Source organism: Paramormyrops kingsleyae, chromosome 5, assembly GCF_048594095.1.
Source record: "Paramormyrops kingsleyae isolate MSU_618 chromosome 5, PKINGS_0.4, whole genome shotgun sequence".
Classification (NCBI taxonomy): domain Eukaryota; kingdom Metazoa; phylum Chordata; class Actinopteri; order Osteoglossiformes; family Mormyridae; genus Paramormyrops; species Paramormyrops kingsleyae.
The window spans coordinates 25540423-25556284 of record NC_132801.1 but is presented as its reverse complement, the minus strand read 5'-3'; the positions used below and the strand labels follow the sequence as shown (position 1 = coordinate 25556284).

General features: G+C 41.1%; 1 protein-coding gene across 7 annotated transcripts in view; it reads left to right on the top strand.

The window, feature by feature from the left end:
• LOC111845161 (TANK-binding kinase 1-binding protein 1) overlaps positions 1 to 15862 on the top strand; it is an 81719-nt gene that overhangs the window by 42074 nt on the left and 23783 nt on the right. For all 7 annotated transcript variants that reach the window (XM_023814357.2, XM_072712469.1, XM_072712468.1 and 4 more), the window contains 2 exons: positions 1012 to 1208; positions 1982 to 2043. In XM_023814357.2, coding sequence (XP_023670125.1) covers positions 1012 to 1208; positions 1982 to 2043 — 259 coding nt within the window. The remainder of the gene's footprint in view (positions 1 to 1011; positions 1209 to 1981; positions 2044 to 15862) is intronic.

The following is a 15862-nucleotide window of genomic DNA, read 5'->3' as shown; positions in this document are numbered from 1 at the left end:
TATGGAGTTTAAGTCAAGGGAGGTAATGCTATGATTATACAATTCCTTGGTAAGACCCCACCTAGAATGGGTGGTCACCATACCTTAAAAAGGACATTGCTGCCTTAGAAAGGGTTCAACATAGGGCTACAAGAATGATTCCTGCTCTTAGAGGAATGTCTTATGAGGAGAGGTTAGCTGAGCTGAATCTGTTCAGCTTCGAGCAAAGGAGACTAAGGGGGGACATGATCCAGGTATATAGGATTCGAACAGGTCTGCATGCTGTTCAACCAAATAATTACTTCAATATTAGTTCAAATACAAGAACTTGTGACCATAGGTGGAAACTAGCGGGAGAACATTTTAAACTGTATTTGAGAAAGCATTTCTTTACACAACGTGTAGAGTATGGAATAGTCTTCCTGTTAGTGTAGCGCAAGCTAAAACCTTGAGTTCCTTTAAATCAACAATAGATAAGATTTTAACAACTCTGAGCTATTAGTTGAGTTCTCCCCAGACAAGCTTGATTGGCAAAATGGCCTCTTGTTTGTAAATTTCTAAACGTTCTTAGGCCTCTGAGCCACTGCAAGATAATTAACCCAACGCTATGTTTATCTTTGACGAAACAGCTCAGAAGGGGAACTGAATCACTCTCAGTCCTGCTGCTTCCAGCGCCGCTGTGTGTCACATGCATCTTTATCCCAGCCTGGGTTTCCTGCAGGCCTGATGCTTGCTGTCCGAGGTCATTATTTCTAGGTGAACCAGTAATCCGGGAGATAAAGAGCTGATTGATGAGCATGTACGCCAGTGTTTCCCAACCCAGTCCTCACGGAACCCAGCCAGTCCATATTTTTGTGTTCTCCCGGCTCCCAACACACCGATGCAAAGTGTTCTGAGTTCTTGATTGGTTGGAAGCTGGGAAGGAGAAAAAATGTGGACTGTCTGGGGTCCCTGAGGACTGGGTTGGGAAACACTGATGTAGGGGTTCCACTGGATGGGCATGACGCCTTGCACGTGTTCCCACGCCCACAGTGCTGGACTGCCCGGCCCTGACCCTGCAGAGCTCGCGCAGCCTGGACACCCTCACTGACATGAAGCTGCAGAGGTTGGAGGCCGAGCTGGAGGGGGCACGGCACGAGGCCCAGGGCGCCTGTCAGCGGGAGGAGGAGCTGAAGGCCGAGTGCGAGCGGCTGCGCGAGGAGCTGCGGCAGAGCTCCCAAAGGCAACAGGTCAGGGGCCGCCAAGCACAGCGCCCCCCACAGCCATACAGAGCTTATTGCGTGAAGATGCTCTCCTCTTAATTAAAGCTTGTTATAGGCACAAAGGAGTGACTTATTGGACACTAATTATGAACTTAATAATCAAGTCAATTAGTTGCACTTATTCCTAAATAAATATCGAGCGTGGTGTGTGACTCAGCAGGTTAGGTGATCTGTAGGTCGTTGGTTCAAATCTCAGGGTTGGAAGAGTGATGTCACTCTAGGGCCCCTGATCAAGGCCCTTAAGCCCCAATTGTTCCAGGGACTGACTGACACCCTGCTTTCTCAAAAATCTACATTGCTTTGTTTAAAAACATCTTCTATATAAATAAAAACAAAGAAGATGAATTTATAATGCTAGTTTGATAAAATGTGACCAAATGCTTTTACTTCTGTACCTTAAGTTTGAATAAAGACGTCTGACAGGTGCTTACAGTACCTGTCAGTACATGCTGACTAGGGAACAGTATGAAGTTAATAGCCCCATCAGTCATCCAGCAACACTATGGTGCCTTTTTGATGCAGGGTATGCGTGGGGGGGCAGATAAGGTTAGACTGCCGTAGTGACAGGCGCCAATGAAGTCCTGCTGACTCGGGCTTATGGCTGTTGCTTGTGCCCCCTAGTAGGTGGCGCTGCAGGCGCACCCCTCTCCCGAGTGGTCTCGTCACATGTGAGAGTATCTCATCCTGAATGCATGGCATGAGCATCTCAGTCCTGATGTCTGTCTGTCTGCCCCCTGCAGGACATGCCAGGCATCTGCGAACAGTGCGACGTGGCCTGGATTAAGAAAGCGGGGGACGAACAGTGAGTAACCAGCTCATCTCAACACTGTCTCATCTTTATTTATGTTTTAAACCTAAAAGCATTATGCCTGAATTACCCATAGTGTGTGTGTGTGTGTGTGTGTGTGTGTGTGTGTGTATGTGTGCTCGCGCCCGCCCTGCAGTGAATTGGCAGGTTGTCCAGGCTGTTCCCCTGCCTTATTCCCTATGCCACCTGCCTCACAGTTGACCAACATGAATGGGTGAATGCTTTCCAGGGCAGGACAATTTGAATTCGCTCTGGAGGTCTGGCGACTCTCGCTTTTGTCATCCGGCACACGTCCGTAGCCCGCGGTCCGTGGCAGACCCGGCGTTGCCGCTGCCTGTTGGCACGCCAGAGGAGCCCGTATTGGTGTGGAAGGCAGGGTTCCATGCAGAGCAGCTGCAGAAGTGCAGAGAGGTGCTCCGTGAGAACAGGAAGCGCCTCGTGGCAGGGCTGTGGCTTCCAGTCCGAGGGAAAACAGTGTGACGGCGAGCCGCTGAGACCCAGCCCTGTTTATCAGCTGTTTCACAGGCTCCCTCTAAGGGGGTGGGGGGAGGGAGGGGGCGTAGGCTTGTCAGGAACTAAGGTATGGGTGGGCTGCCAGGGGCCGAGAAACAGCACAGTTTCAGACAGAGCGAAAAAAATCAGGCGGAGGTTCCGCCCGGGGCAGACAGCAGAGGGCAGCGGCCGGTGGCCCACTGTCGGAGATTTTCCAAACCTGACTCATTCTGTCGCCTGCCACCCCCTCTTTCATATTTGTATTTTCTGTCTGAGTGGCTGTTCAGTTCTTGTAAGTCCCATCTTTTAAAATCAGGCCAAATTGACTTGAAAATTGCCAGCATTTTCTTTAATTCTGTACTGTGGAATTCTGTAAAGTGAAAAAAAAAATCAAATTGTTTTAAACCTTCTGAAAATTATAAAATAAGCCATGAGGATTTTGTGAGCTTTTATTATATCTACAATTAATGATTATATTCAGGGTTCTTTCTTATTCTTCAAATTTGAACTGGTACATAGCACTTCAGTTTGTGTTTGATTAGATAACAAGTTGAATTGAGTTTGTGATAATGCAATCACTGCTACTTGTGAGACACGTTTCCTCCCAAAGACGTTTTTCTAGCCTTCTAGCCTTACTTGCATATGAATGTGTGCCAAATGTATTGCTGTTGTTCACGGTGCACTAAAGGTTCAAATAATCTAAGGGCCATGTGTGTGGAGTTAGCATGTTGTCTTCATGCCACCTTAGGTCTGTGTGTGTGGAGTTAGCATGTTGTCTCCATGCCACCTTAGGTCTGTGTGTGTGGAGTTGGCATATTCTCTCCATGCCACCTTAGGGCCATGTGTGTGGAGTTAGCATGTTGTCTTCATGCCACCTTAGGTCTGTGTGTGTGGAGTTGGCATGTTCTCTCCATGCCACCTTAGGGCCATGTGTGTGGAGTTAGCATGTTGTCTTCATGCCACCTTAGGTCTGTGTGTGTGGAGTTGGCATGTTCTCTCCATGCCACCTTAGGGCCATGTGTGTGGAGTTAGCATGTTGTCTTCATGCCACCTTAGGTCTGTGTGTGTGGAGTTGGCATGTTCTCTCCATGCCACCTTAGGGCCATGTGTGTGGAGTTAGCATGTTGTCTTCATGCCACCTTAGGTCTGTGTGTGTGGAGTTAGCATGTTCTCTCCATGCCACCTTAGGTCTGTGTGTGTAGAGTTAGCATGTTCTCTCCATGCCACCTTAGGTCTGTGTGTGTGGAGTTAGCATGTTCTCTCCATGCCACCTTAGGTCTGTGTGTGTGGAGTTAGCAGTCTGTGTACAGCTTTTCTCCAGGTACTCGGAGTGGACTCCCACAGTCCAAAGACATGCAGCCCGGCTGACGGGCGTCTTTATATTTCCTGTAGTATGTGCGTGTCTGTCTGTCTGGCATCCCATCCTGGGTGTACACATTGTACTGTGTACTGTGCTTCCTGGGATACACATTTCTAGAATACAATGACGGAGAAATAATCTGCGTTGAGGCAGTGCCAGAGTACAACTGAGAAGGTACCGATCGCTGTCATTTGGGTCAGTTCCAGACCGCAATCCCTCTCTTTGGCATATTTTCCTCTTTGGTTTTGAGAAACATGATTGGTGACCAAATGTCCCCCACAATGTAATAAAAACCTCTTATTTTTTTACGTTATGGGGACGATTTTTCAGGTGTCCACAAAGATCTGTGAATACAATCATAAAAGTAAAAATGCCAAAAGTCTCGCATTTTGTTTGGTTACGTATGGTTAAGGTTAGGGCTGGGTAGGGGTTAAGGTCGTCATGTTGGGATTAGAGTTTTCCCCATAGAAATGAATGGAGAGTCCCCACAAAGATATAATTACACAGCCTGTGTGTGTTTCACTAAAAGTTTTTTTAACAGTAAGAAAAAGATTTTCAGTATATTTTGCATTTCATTTCTTCACTGTATTCCATGGAGTGTACAAACTGCCAGCAAACCCCAAAAACTGCTTTTCTTTATCATATTTCACGTAGCAGTGGTTTTAAAGTAATATTTTAGTAGTGGTGGGCGATATGATAATAATCAATCGTGGCTGGTTACAATTCTGTGCACAATAAGTGTTTCAGAGTTATCGCGATACAGCACTACTGTACATAACACTGCTATTACAGGCAGCAGAAACATCTCAGTGCTGTCTGAATATCTCACTTCTTTGCCCATTATCTGTCTCAGTGGATCTTAATTAGTCACTAGATCTTGAACTAAAAACTTGATCTTTTCTAATATTTAGCTAACTTGGTTAAAAAAAAAAATCTGTCTATGCCATCGGACAGCTAAAAATGTTGCACTCACACCATGCAATAAATGCTGTCTAATATACAGTATGCAGTTTGGCTGATAGGGAATAATTGGTTCGAAAAAATGGTTCTGCTTTGATTGTGTGGAAATGGTTTGGATTTGCAAAATCCTATGTGAACCAATCTAGTGATATTTGGAAACTCTGCAAATTTACCATTCATATAAACGTGAATGTGTACTCAATACTTTATTAATAAAAATGCTTTTGGTATAATGAGTCATGTAAAGTAATTTAATACCTTAAGTTTGTCATTATACTGTTTCTTGTGAGGATAGAATGGTTAATTAACACAACTACATACATTCCTATTTGGTTGGCTTGTAAAAAAAAAAATGTCTATCGTTGATCGTGATCCTAACCAAAAATATTGTGTTGTAACATTTTGGTCACATCGTCCACCCCTGTATTTTAGCGATTATCACAGTTGAGCTGAAAAGTCAGGAATATGCATTTTGTAGATGTGAACGGCAGCCGTAAAAATGAATATTTTAGTATTGGACTATAACTATCAGTAAATAACCCTTGGTAGCAGATGTTGGTAAACTGCGGCTTAAACTTACTGTGGGTAAACTTTGCTGTGAGGAATTTTAGACTTCAAGCCAATTGTAGACGATTACCCTTGACTGTTTTATTTGAAACGATTACTGAGCTAAAATCTCTGGCCAGAGCCCCAATCTCAGCCAGACTCGTGCATTAGTTGGAGAGCGTGCGTTTGTGAGAACAGTCAACACGACTTTCGCACTAGTGACGATGGCTCTGTGGGCTTGAGGGTCATGCCAGCTTGCATTCCAGACGGCGCCAACATGTCTGCTGCGATGGCTTTTGTGACGCCCTCTGTGGTCGGCAGCGAAGTCACCGAGACCCTGGCACTGTTTCCACATTGTGGCCAGCGAAAGTCTGCTTTCTGTCCGACTGCAGTGACAGAAGATGGGAAAGTCATTTCTGATTTGAATCATGTAATGCACGTTGTTTTTCCCCTTCATTTGTTAAAAGAAAAGAAAGTAGTGAGGTCTTCATGGTGGACTGGAACCTAGAGCCAGCCGGGGACAGTGAACATGGTAGATCACTGCTTCTAAGCCACAGCCTCTTACCGCTTGTTTATTCTTCAGTGGCACTTTACTATCTAACATTCATTATGAGGAAATGAAATATCACACTGAAATGGAAACCAGGAAACTTAGCTTGTCTTGAGAGTAGACATGACTAAACCTGAATATAGGGTTTCTTTTTCTTTTTACATTCAGTAGGTTAAACAAGGCAATGAAACGGCTACCCCTCTGAATAACTTTTAAAGATTCAGTTAAGTTAATTTCCAGTCCAACTCTATCTTATGCCAGTGTGCTAACAAGCAGGCCCTGTACCGTTACGTTACACAGGAGTAACCCTGTACAGGACTGGTGCTCGTGCACAGACTGTACACCCATATCACACGTGTTTCGTCTGCGAAAACTTGTATGCTGACAGACACACAGATCTATGAACAAATGCACCAATGGCACGCTCAAATTCCTCCTGAAAGAAGCTCATATTCACTCATGCAGGTGGGTGCAAACATACAAACAGACGGGTGCTGTTTATGCGCAGTTAAAGATAGTAAAAGAGGGCAGCTTCCTCTGACGGAGCAGAGCTGCAGCGGCAGCCACCTGCCGTTTGTAACACATTCTAGGCATTGACACGTACGCTGTAGTATGAAATAAGTTGACTTTTGTTGCTTTCCAAAGTGGAGGGTGAGAAGAGCAGACCGCAGTACGCCACAGGGCAATGGTTCTTTCTCAGAAGGAAACAAACTAGCACATTTGAAGGTGCGCTGACTGAGATGGATTTGCAGTCTGTCTTTGTGTTTGACCTGCCGGTAGTGCCACTGTAAAGCTCCTGTAAGTATGGGGAATGTGAGTGTGACTGTTCTGTTTGGGGCGGGGTGGTGTTGGTGGTGGGGGGGGGGTTGGGGAGCAGGGCGCAGGCCCTTGACAACTTCACTGGAATGCGTAAGGGTGCAATGCACTGTGTCAGCAAACTGGGTTGCACTGGTCATGCACGTTTGGGCTTCAGTTTATATACGTAGTGAGAGATCCCGGTAGCAGCAATGCTAGTCTGCATCTGAGTTAAAGAGTTTGTTTGCAAACCTGGCTAACATGACCAGAAAATAAAGGAGTCTTTGCATATGTGTTTGCAACTGCAGTATGTTTCACTGTAAACAAATACAAGCGGTGTGTATTACTTTTTCAGCGTGGTTTTATTGGTATTAAAATGCAATCACGGTTGTGCTGTATTGTACTCTTAAGTTCATGGACCGTTTATTTTCAGAAGTGTTAAGCTATTTTCGCATAGGAAGTATTAAGACGGGACTGAGGAGCAGCCTATGCATGCAAAACAGAAAAGGGTCTCTCTTGCTGAACTTATGAATGTTCACCGCTGCCTCCGTCTTCAGAAAATAATCATGATGTGCCATGAATCCACTATCTCTACTCTGCTTTACCTCCTGGTTATCGTGAGTAGATGCATTTGAGTAGCGTCATTTATGCAGTGATATTTTTGTGCGGTCTATGAACCCATCAAGGGGGCTCTTTTTCTGTCCTGTGAGGTATGTTTCTAAGTAACAGAGATGATGGCCCTATCATTGTTGTCATCGGTACCTGCAGTCATTATCAGTTCAGATCGTGCCACTCCTGTCAATGAAGATGGTTTGTGTTGAGGGCCAGAAATAGGAAATTGTAGTTGGTGTTTATGCTTTGATTTTTTTTTTTTTTTTTTTTGGTTTGATGGTTTGTTTTTCTCTCTTGTTTAGTTCAGGAAATACAATAATCAGCTGATATGCTGCTAACTGATGCTGGTACAAAGCAACCAAGTACAGATGCTTGTTATATATTCACTGCTATTAATAATCGACCTACAGACACATGAAAATGCTCACTTCACATGGTGATTTTTCTATCGTTTTACCATGATGCTGAAACCTTCCCTAAATAGGGACATTTAGATGCTGTGGCCTTTTCTCTGCATCTGGTACATGTTCAATAGGTCAGTCAGTTATCGTTGGAAATTTTGTGTCACTGGTTAGAACGATATTGCTGTGGAGAGCCACATGGACCATTAAGATTACAGCTGGGAGTCCTTGCTTGAGAAATAATTGTCAGGAAATTGCTATTTAAAATGAAGTCTTAGCTTGTATTTTTATGCTTTGTATATGTTGTACAGTATGTATCACATATTAGTCTGCATTGACCTGGCCTTTTTTTTTAGTACATACTGTAGCACTTATTCTTTCTCAGTTATGTTCCATGGGCATCAAAGCACCTTTTTAAAATGTATACTTCCCAAAATCTAATTTAATGATTGAAATGATGAATAGATTTTAAGCCTCTATTTAATACATTTTAAATGAGCGATTTTAATCCTAGTCTTCCAATATTGGTCTGCTTCTACATTTTGTAAAATAAGTTGCAATTTCAAAATTCAGGATCAGAATCAGAATGCCTTATTTACCGTGTACGAAAAGTACGAGGAATTTGTTTTGGGGCAGGTGGTGGCATGAGGTATAAAATTAAACATTCAATCAGGACAGATGTACAAATGACGATGAATAGAATAAAAAATAAAAACAGAACAAAGAATAGGAATGTGCTGATGATATATAAATAGCAGGGGACACGAAATTACTGAATTCTATTGAACAAAAAAGTATATTGCTAAATGTGAAAATAAACATGAACCCGATGTGCACCGTGTAAGCAGTTAGTGCCAGTTTGTGTCATATTGGGTTGAATCATTCGACATTGTTAGCTCAACATGTATTTTAACCTTGAAAGACTCAGTCATATCCATGCCTTTTATGCCAAATGTTCACGATGACAGGTCTTAAATATTAAAAATCAATCTTTAATCCTCCTTTTGTGTATTCTAACTTCAAATTTATATTGCTCTGTTGTTGAAGCATGTATATCACTAATGACTGCAATTATTCATGCAAAAGTTTTTACTGAGAAGATTTGTGTGTCAAACGTCAGATGAGTTTCTGTGCATGCATGCAGTCCTGCTGCATGTGGAATTGCAGGCGTTACCACAATGCAGCAAAATGCTAATTACTGCACACTAAATAAAACCTCCCCATTTAATTTGAAAGCTATTTACAATTTCACAAAATTTGCATGTTTCAAATTGTTTTATTGTATACATTTTTGATGTAACAATCATCTTGTCATTTTGATTACTATTTATATATTTATTTAACATTTTTTGAATTGTAAGACACTCAGCTTTGTTAAATGTCCACTGTAATTTTATGCTCCATGCACTTGTCTGAAAGTGACTTTCTCTGTTTCAACTGTTTTCACCAAATTTTTTGAGAGTGCATAATCTGTGACATTCCTGCATGCCTTAAGCACAAAAAATAGAAGGTGGAATGATTTATTCATTCTCTTCTTACTGTGAAAATCTCTTACTTTTTCTAAATAGTCTTTTTAGTGAAAGGATATATATATATTATGTCATATAAATGTATTAATCTTGGGCATTGATTATAATAATAATAGTATTAACTTTTTTTTGCTACTAATATTTTACTGTTAAATACAAGTGTACAGCTACAAATATTTTATTATTTGCTTTAACATTGTTTTATTCTTACATTACATTCTATTCTAGACATTTCAGTGAATGCATTACATTCGAGGCAGTGAATGAGCATTGTACGATTTAGAGTTGAGTAAAAGTCCAGGCCGGGATTTTGTTTCAACCAAACAGTTGAGTACTCTGTGACTGTGTCATTTTTTGCTTAACTGGTTGTTTGAAACAAAATCTTGGTCTGGATTTGTACTCTCTGAACCTGAAGTATCCAACTATGATGGTCTATGGGGCTGCTGTATACTCAGTTTTCTTCCCCCAGCTAATCTTTTAATTAAGCATGATTAGGTCAGAAACCTAATGTGGAATTCACATATATATTAAAGGCTGGTATATTGAATCAAACATATTTCAAGTTATATTAAGCTGCATTCATGTAAAATATGACCGTGTTCTCAGTTTGGTTGCTGCTCGTCAAGACTGACATAATTGTTTGTTCGTTGAATTTATAAGTTTCAAGTGTTCAGTTGACTAGCAGTTCCGTATCAGTACGTAAATTTACATAATATATGTGTATATATGTCATCATAGGTTTTCCTCCGGGTACTCCGATGTCCCCCCACAGTCCAAAAACATGCTGAGGCTAATTGGAGTTACCAGACTGTCCATAGATGTGCATATGTGAGTGAATGGAGTGTGAGTGTACCCTGCAATGGGTTGGCCCCCCATTCTGGGTTGTTCCCTGCCTTGAGCCCATAGCCTCCAGGACAGGCTCCGGACCCCTCTCGAAGCGGTTACAGAAAATGGATGGATGGTTGGATTATGTACATCCCAGAAAAGACTGATGGAAATGTTTAGGTATGCTAAATCATAGGCAGGATTAAATCAACACGTTAATTAGATATTGCCAGACAGATGCAAAATCAGCACTCGCAGTGGGTCCTGGATAACAGGGTTAAGAAAGCGTGTTAGAAAAAGTTTTTCCTTTTTTTAACATGTAAGCGACAGCCTTTGCCTTTTTTTCTGAATGGCATACTGATGAATTCCACTCCCTTGTTATATGTAGGTCTTTAGAAAAAGAGACGTATGCAGGTAAATATGCTTGATTTAGGAAAATGGGTTTCCTAGATATCAGAGCTGGCCTGGCCTAGCAGGCCACCGTTTAAAGCCATGAGAAAGAGACTTGGGGGGGGGGGGGGGATCATGTCTTTTCTGGCCCCTTTCGGCCGCAGCCCTTTCTGTCTTCCTAAAATGGGGAGCAGGAAGTAGGCGGTTGATGAGTCATGCCTTGGTGAATGCATAAAGCCGCAGCGAGGCCCAGTGGGACAGGGGTTATTAATGCTGCCACATGAGTAATTTTCATCTCCCCCTTTTGTATCGCATCATGCGGTGGGCAGAATTCAAACCAGCCAGGCAAGCAGCCAATAGAAAGAAGCTACAACATGTTTTATTGCCCGTCAAGTGAAACCTTTATTTTATGCAAGGAGCTAAAAATAGTTGTTCAGAATAGGTACTTTTAGTTAGTGTGACCAGATAATCCATCTCAGGGAAGACGCTCTGAGCTAAAACTGAAAGGCTCCTGCGCTTTGCTAAATAGTTCAGCTCTTCTTGTGCTTTGACTGTTTTGTTTCCTTGATTGAAAGACTCATCCAGCTGTTAACATTAGTGACGCATACATGACTATAGGAGGCTGACTACTTAACACACATCATGATTTTGGTGCTTAAGTGAAATCCAGGTCCTTTTAAATACAATTTAAAAGTAAGTAAATTGTAAGTAAGTTTGTAAATCCCTTCCTATCTCAAAATGTCCTCCCTGACATGGATCTGGTCACCCTATGTTAGTGTGTGATTTCGTACCAGCTTTTTCATTGTTGATTTGACATTTTGTTAGTGTGGCCATTACCTGAGATTCATGTTTAAAAAGGCCTGATATTTGCAGGTATTTTGTAAATACACCAAGGATTAAATGAGGTTGTTAGACATGAGGGGAAGTCTGAACTCTGTGTCCTCCCTTATAGATTTAGCCTTTGTTTCCCTTTGTTAGTAGTGATCTTTCAAATTTGTCCTTGCTCAGAGATACAGTTTTCCTTTTATAAAAAATGGCAGTTTCTATTGTACTGTGTAGGTACTAATTTGTAAATGTGGTTGCTGTTCAGCAACAACACAACTGCTTGTATATGCTGATAATTTTTTTTGTTATAAAATCTGTGATGGGTGTTTCAACAAAGAATGTTGAGGTTTTCCTTGAATAGGCCATTCAGCTGTCTGAATAATTAACAACTTATTCGTTTGCTTTCACATCATGCTGTTAAGACAATTCAGATTAGTTTAAAACATGGAATCTTTCACCCGTTTATGGAAACATGAGGCAATAATGTGCTTCTTTCTTTCCTGCATGATCATGTGTTATTTTTATGCGGCAAAGTGGTGCTGTAGCTTCAGGAAATCTCATGTTTGTCATTTACAAAATGAAAGGAACTACGAAAGTGACAAAGCTCAACTTTGAGTAAATCAACCTATCTTTTGACAGTATGACTGCATTCTTCTTTAGATTGTGTTGTACTGTGTTTATTATTATTGTTGTTATACTTTTCATTATAGTAGTATAATATAATCCTCGTACTGTGATGTTATTACTGCTCATTGATACTTTCTGATCATATCGATACTATATGTATATATGTATAAATATATATATATATATATGTGTGTGTGTGTGTGTGTGTGTGTGTGTGTGTATATATCCATCCATCCATTATGTATACCGCTTAATCCATCTGGGTCGTGGAGAAGCTGGAGCCAATGTGTGTGTATGTATATGTACTGTATATATATATATATATATACACACACACACACACACACACAAGTTGGTCTACCTATCTAAATGGGGACCGTCCATTCATTTCTATGGGAAAAACCCTAATGCCAATCACGACAACCTTAACCTCTACCCAGCCCTAACCTTAACCATAAGTAACCAACCCAAATACAGACTTTTGGCATTTTTACTTTTTTTGATTGCATTCACAGATGTTTATAAAACTGAGGTTATCCAAATGGGGACCTCAAATGATGTCCCCAAAAGTAGGGAAATTTCAGGTTTTACTACACTTTGGGGAAGATTTGGTCCTCAAATGTGATCTATGCAAACTCACATACACACACAGGCACACGCATACAAAATTAAGTATTAGTTGTAACCAAATGAGATCCAGGAGGAAACAGTTGAACATTAGATACATCTGCATCTAATGTATGCAGCTGGCATTTTTAGCTGTGGAAACGTTTGAAATGAAACAGTTTCTAATTTTACTCAACAAGTACCACTGAGATCAGGCTGTAGTGGATGGAATCCCTGAATTAGAGCTGGGCAATATGTAAGGAATAATTGACGACGGGCCGTTGAATTATTAGAAAAATAATGCACACCCGAGGTGGTGATGCGGCCACGACGCGAAGCGGAGTATACTACGGTTGCCACACCTCAAGACATAGATCAGATGATATATTTCAAGGGATTCGTCCGGTTTTTCTACTTAAATCGCTATTGTGAGTAGGATTATTTCTTCCGCATCTCATCCAACGACTCTTTTGCTAGTTCCAAAACGTCATTAGCTGTTGTTTTTTTTGGTGTTTTCTTCGTGTTTTTCTCCCTCGAGTATGTCTAGCTGTTCTTCGCTGATCGTTTTGTTGTTGCTGGCTGCCTTTGATGTCCGCTTCCGTTTATGTTGTGTTTCATCTGGACTGTCTAATACTGCTGCAGCCCAGTTGTTGAAAGTTTCATATTCACCGTAAATATTAAAATTTACTTTCGGAAAATCATCTGTCATGTTGTTGTTTTTGTTAGTCCTGTGTGTTGTATAGGTACTGTATGCTAATTTCCGTTATTAAAGTTAACTATGCGAAGTGATATGGAACTGTAATGCGGTCAAGAGAGCTGCCTGGAACTACGTTCGCCGTGCGTTTCCATGAAAATAATTGCACACCTCAGAACGTTCGTCAGCCAATCAGATTCAAGCATTCAACGGTCCCGTAGTATAAAGCAAAATATTTTATTACGATAATTTTTTTTCCATATCTATCGATAATTATCACGATATAATTCAAGTGATTATGTCTATACTTAAAGGCTCCATTTTTTAACGGAGCCCCTTAAGGGACCTGTGCAATAAAATTAAAAGCTGTTACTTTTGACTTTTTTACTCCTGCACACGCGAAACTATCTCTTGTGCACACAAAAGTAATAGCTTTTTATTTTTTTACACTTACGACTTAGTTTTGCGCATGCAAAATTATCTCGTGCGCATGTGAAAGTTACTCGTGTGCACACAAAAGTAATAGCTTTTTATTTTTTTACACAGGTCCTTTCCGAGGCTCTCATCCATTATTAAAAAATAAAACATTAAGTCCCATTTTAAATCATTATGCAATATGTCCCATATTTCTTCAGTTGAAAGTGGAAACCCTAATTGCTGGTCTCTGTCTTATACTGTAGCTTTTACAAATATGTTACTCACTCTGATTTCTTATTGCTTCCACAAGCTTCATTATTCTTTTCTTTCGTTAACTTCACTTTTCACCAGCTGAAGCTACTTGACCTCCCGCTGCACTCACATTGAGTCCGTCAAAAAATTGTGCTTATGTTTGTATTTTGCCTTTTACCAGCGCACAGAATTTTAGCCCACATATATAAATTTAAATAATAGTAATAGTAGTAATAATAATGATAATACATTTATTTCAGACCCAAGTAGCACACATTTTTGGGGGGGCCATAGGGGGGCCATGCATATTGTCAAAGGGGCACTAACCCCCCTTAGAATCACCCCTGCTGATTTCGTGCATGATTTAACCAAAACAGGAGCATGTGTAGTTATGTGAAATTTCCAAACAATTTGTTAGTGGAGAAAGAGTTCCTTACATGAACTATACACTTATGTTCTCTTCCCTGCACAAATTTGTTCTTTAACAAGCAAACATGTGATTTGCACAAGTACTGGTACATTGTAAAGCTTGCCCTCCATAGCTTGGGGGTTACAGCACAGGGCCCGCTAATGTACAATGCTCTTTGAGGTGGGGCTTAAAGGCCTTGCTCATGGTCTCAGACATGTGACTTCTGCCGAGGCCAGCACTTGACCCAGCAATCTTCTGATCACATTCCTTCTTCCACTTGTCCTCTGAAATGTGAAAATGACCTTCTCGACTATGGCCAGTGAGAGCCAGTGAAGCATGTAATGGCGTGCTGTAAACAAGCATATGATTGGCTGGAAACTATACCTGGGACTGAATATATGCACCTACTGTGAATGAACAACAAGAGTCTCTTTTTCACCCACTCACCAAATTGTTCACTCCTTCATGTTTTATGTTTAGAATGAGAACAAGAGACCCAAAGGAGTAAACAATTTGGTGAGTGAGTGGGTGAATGAGAGACAGGCTCCCTCTTGGTCATGACTGAATGAGAGAGCCATACCTTGGTCGTGACTAAAATACACCATCTACTGGTGTAGTATATAGCCTACATGTGCAGTGACTTCCCGTATGCTACAATTGTATTTTAGACATGCAACATTTTCATGATTTGTTGCGTAGTATGGCGCACGGAGTGCGGACAAAGGAGTAGGATGCCAGGAGTTGGGAAAAGACGGGGTTTAATTAAAGGGAAGACAAGCAAAAGCAGACTGACAATACAATGACCAGACTGGGGAAACAAACTTAAATACATTGAACTAATGACAGCAACAGCTGGTAAAAACTGGGAATCCACACGAGGTTAACGAGGGGGCGTGACACATAGAAGGAGTGGACGATCGGGGCAGGACAATTTAAAACCAGTTTTAACCAAGATTCGTTAGTGTTTGGACTTGTTAGCTGACTATGTGATTAGCTGTTAGGTTAGTGTTTTTAACATGAGTAGCTAACTGTAGTCAAATAGAATTTTAACAACCGATTATGTAATAACACAGCGTTATGTAATTACTCAACAATTTGTAACATTCTGTCAAGTTATGACATAATGCGGTGTAATTACATAATGCATCGTCACACACTGTGTAACAACACATTATGTAATAACACCATATTATGTACTAATTCGACAGAATGTTACAAATTTTAATCGGGTAACTTTTCTGGGGTGCAATCTCTGAAAGCTTCACCCTGCTACTGTAAGTAGTTCATTATCTCACACTTAAGATCATTCATTGATAAATGAGTGTTTCTCAAAACCTTGTGTAACTAAAGTAGTTTGTAACCACATTCATAATTTAATGAGTGATCCGACCCACTCGTTACTTTCTGTCATTCCTTATTTGACCTTTTGCCTGCTATTCTGTCACAGAGAAACAGAAGTCGGCCATAATGGATCACCGAAACATGCCTATTTCTCTGTTTTTTGACGTTGTAGTAATAATAAT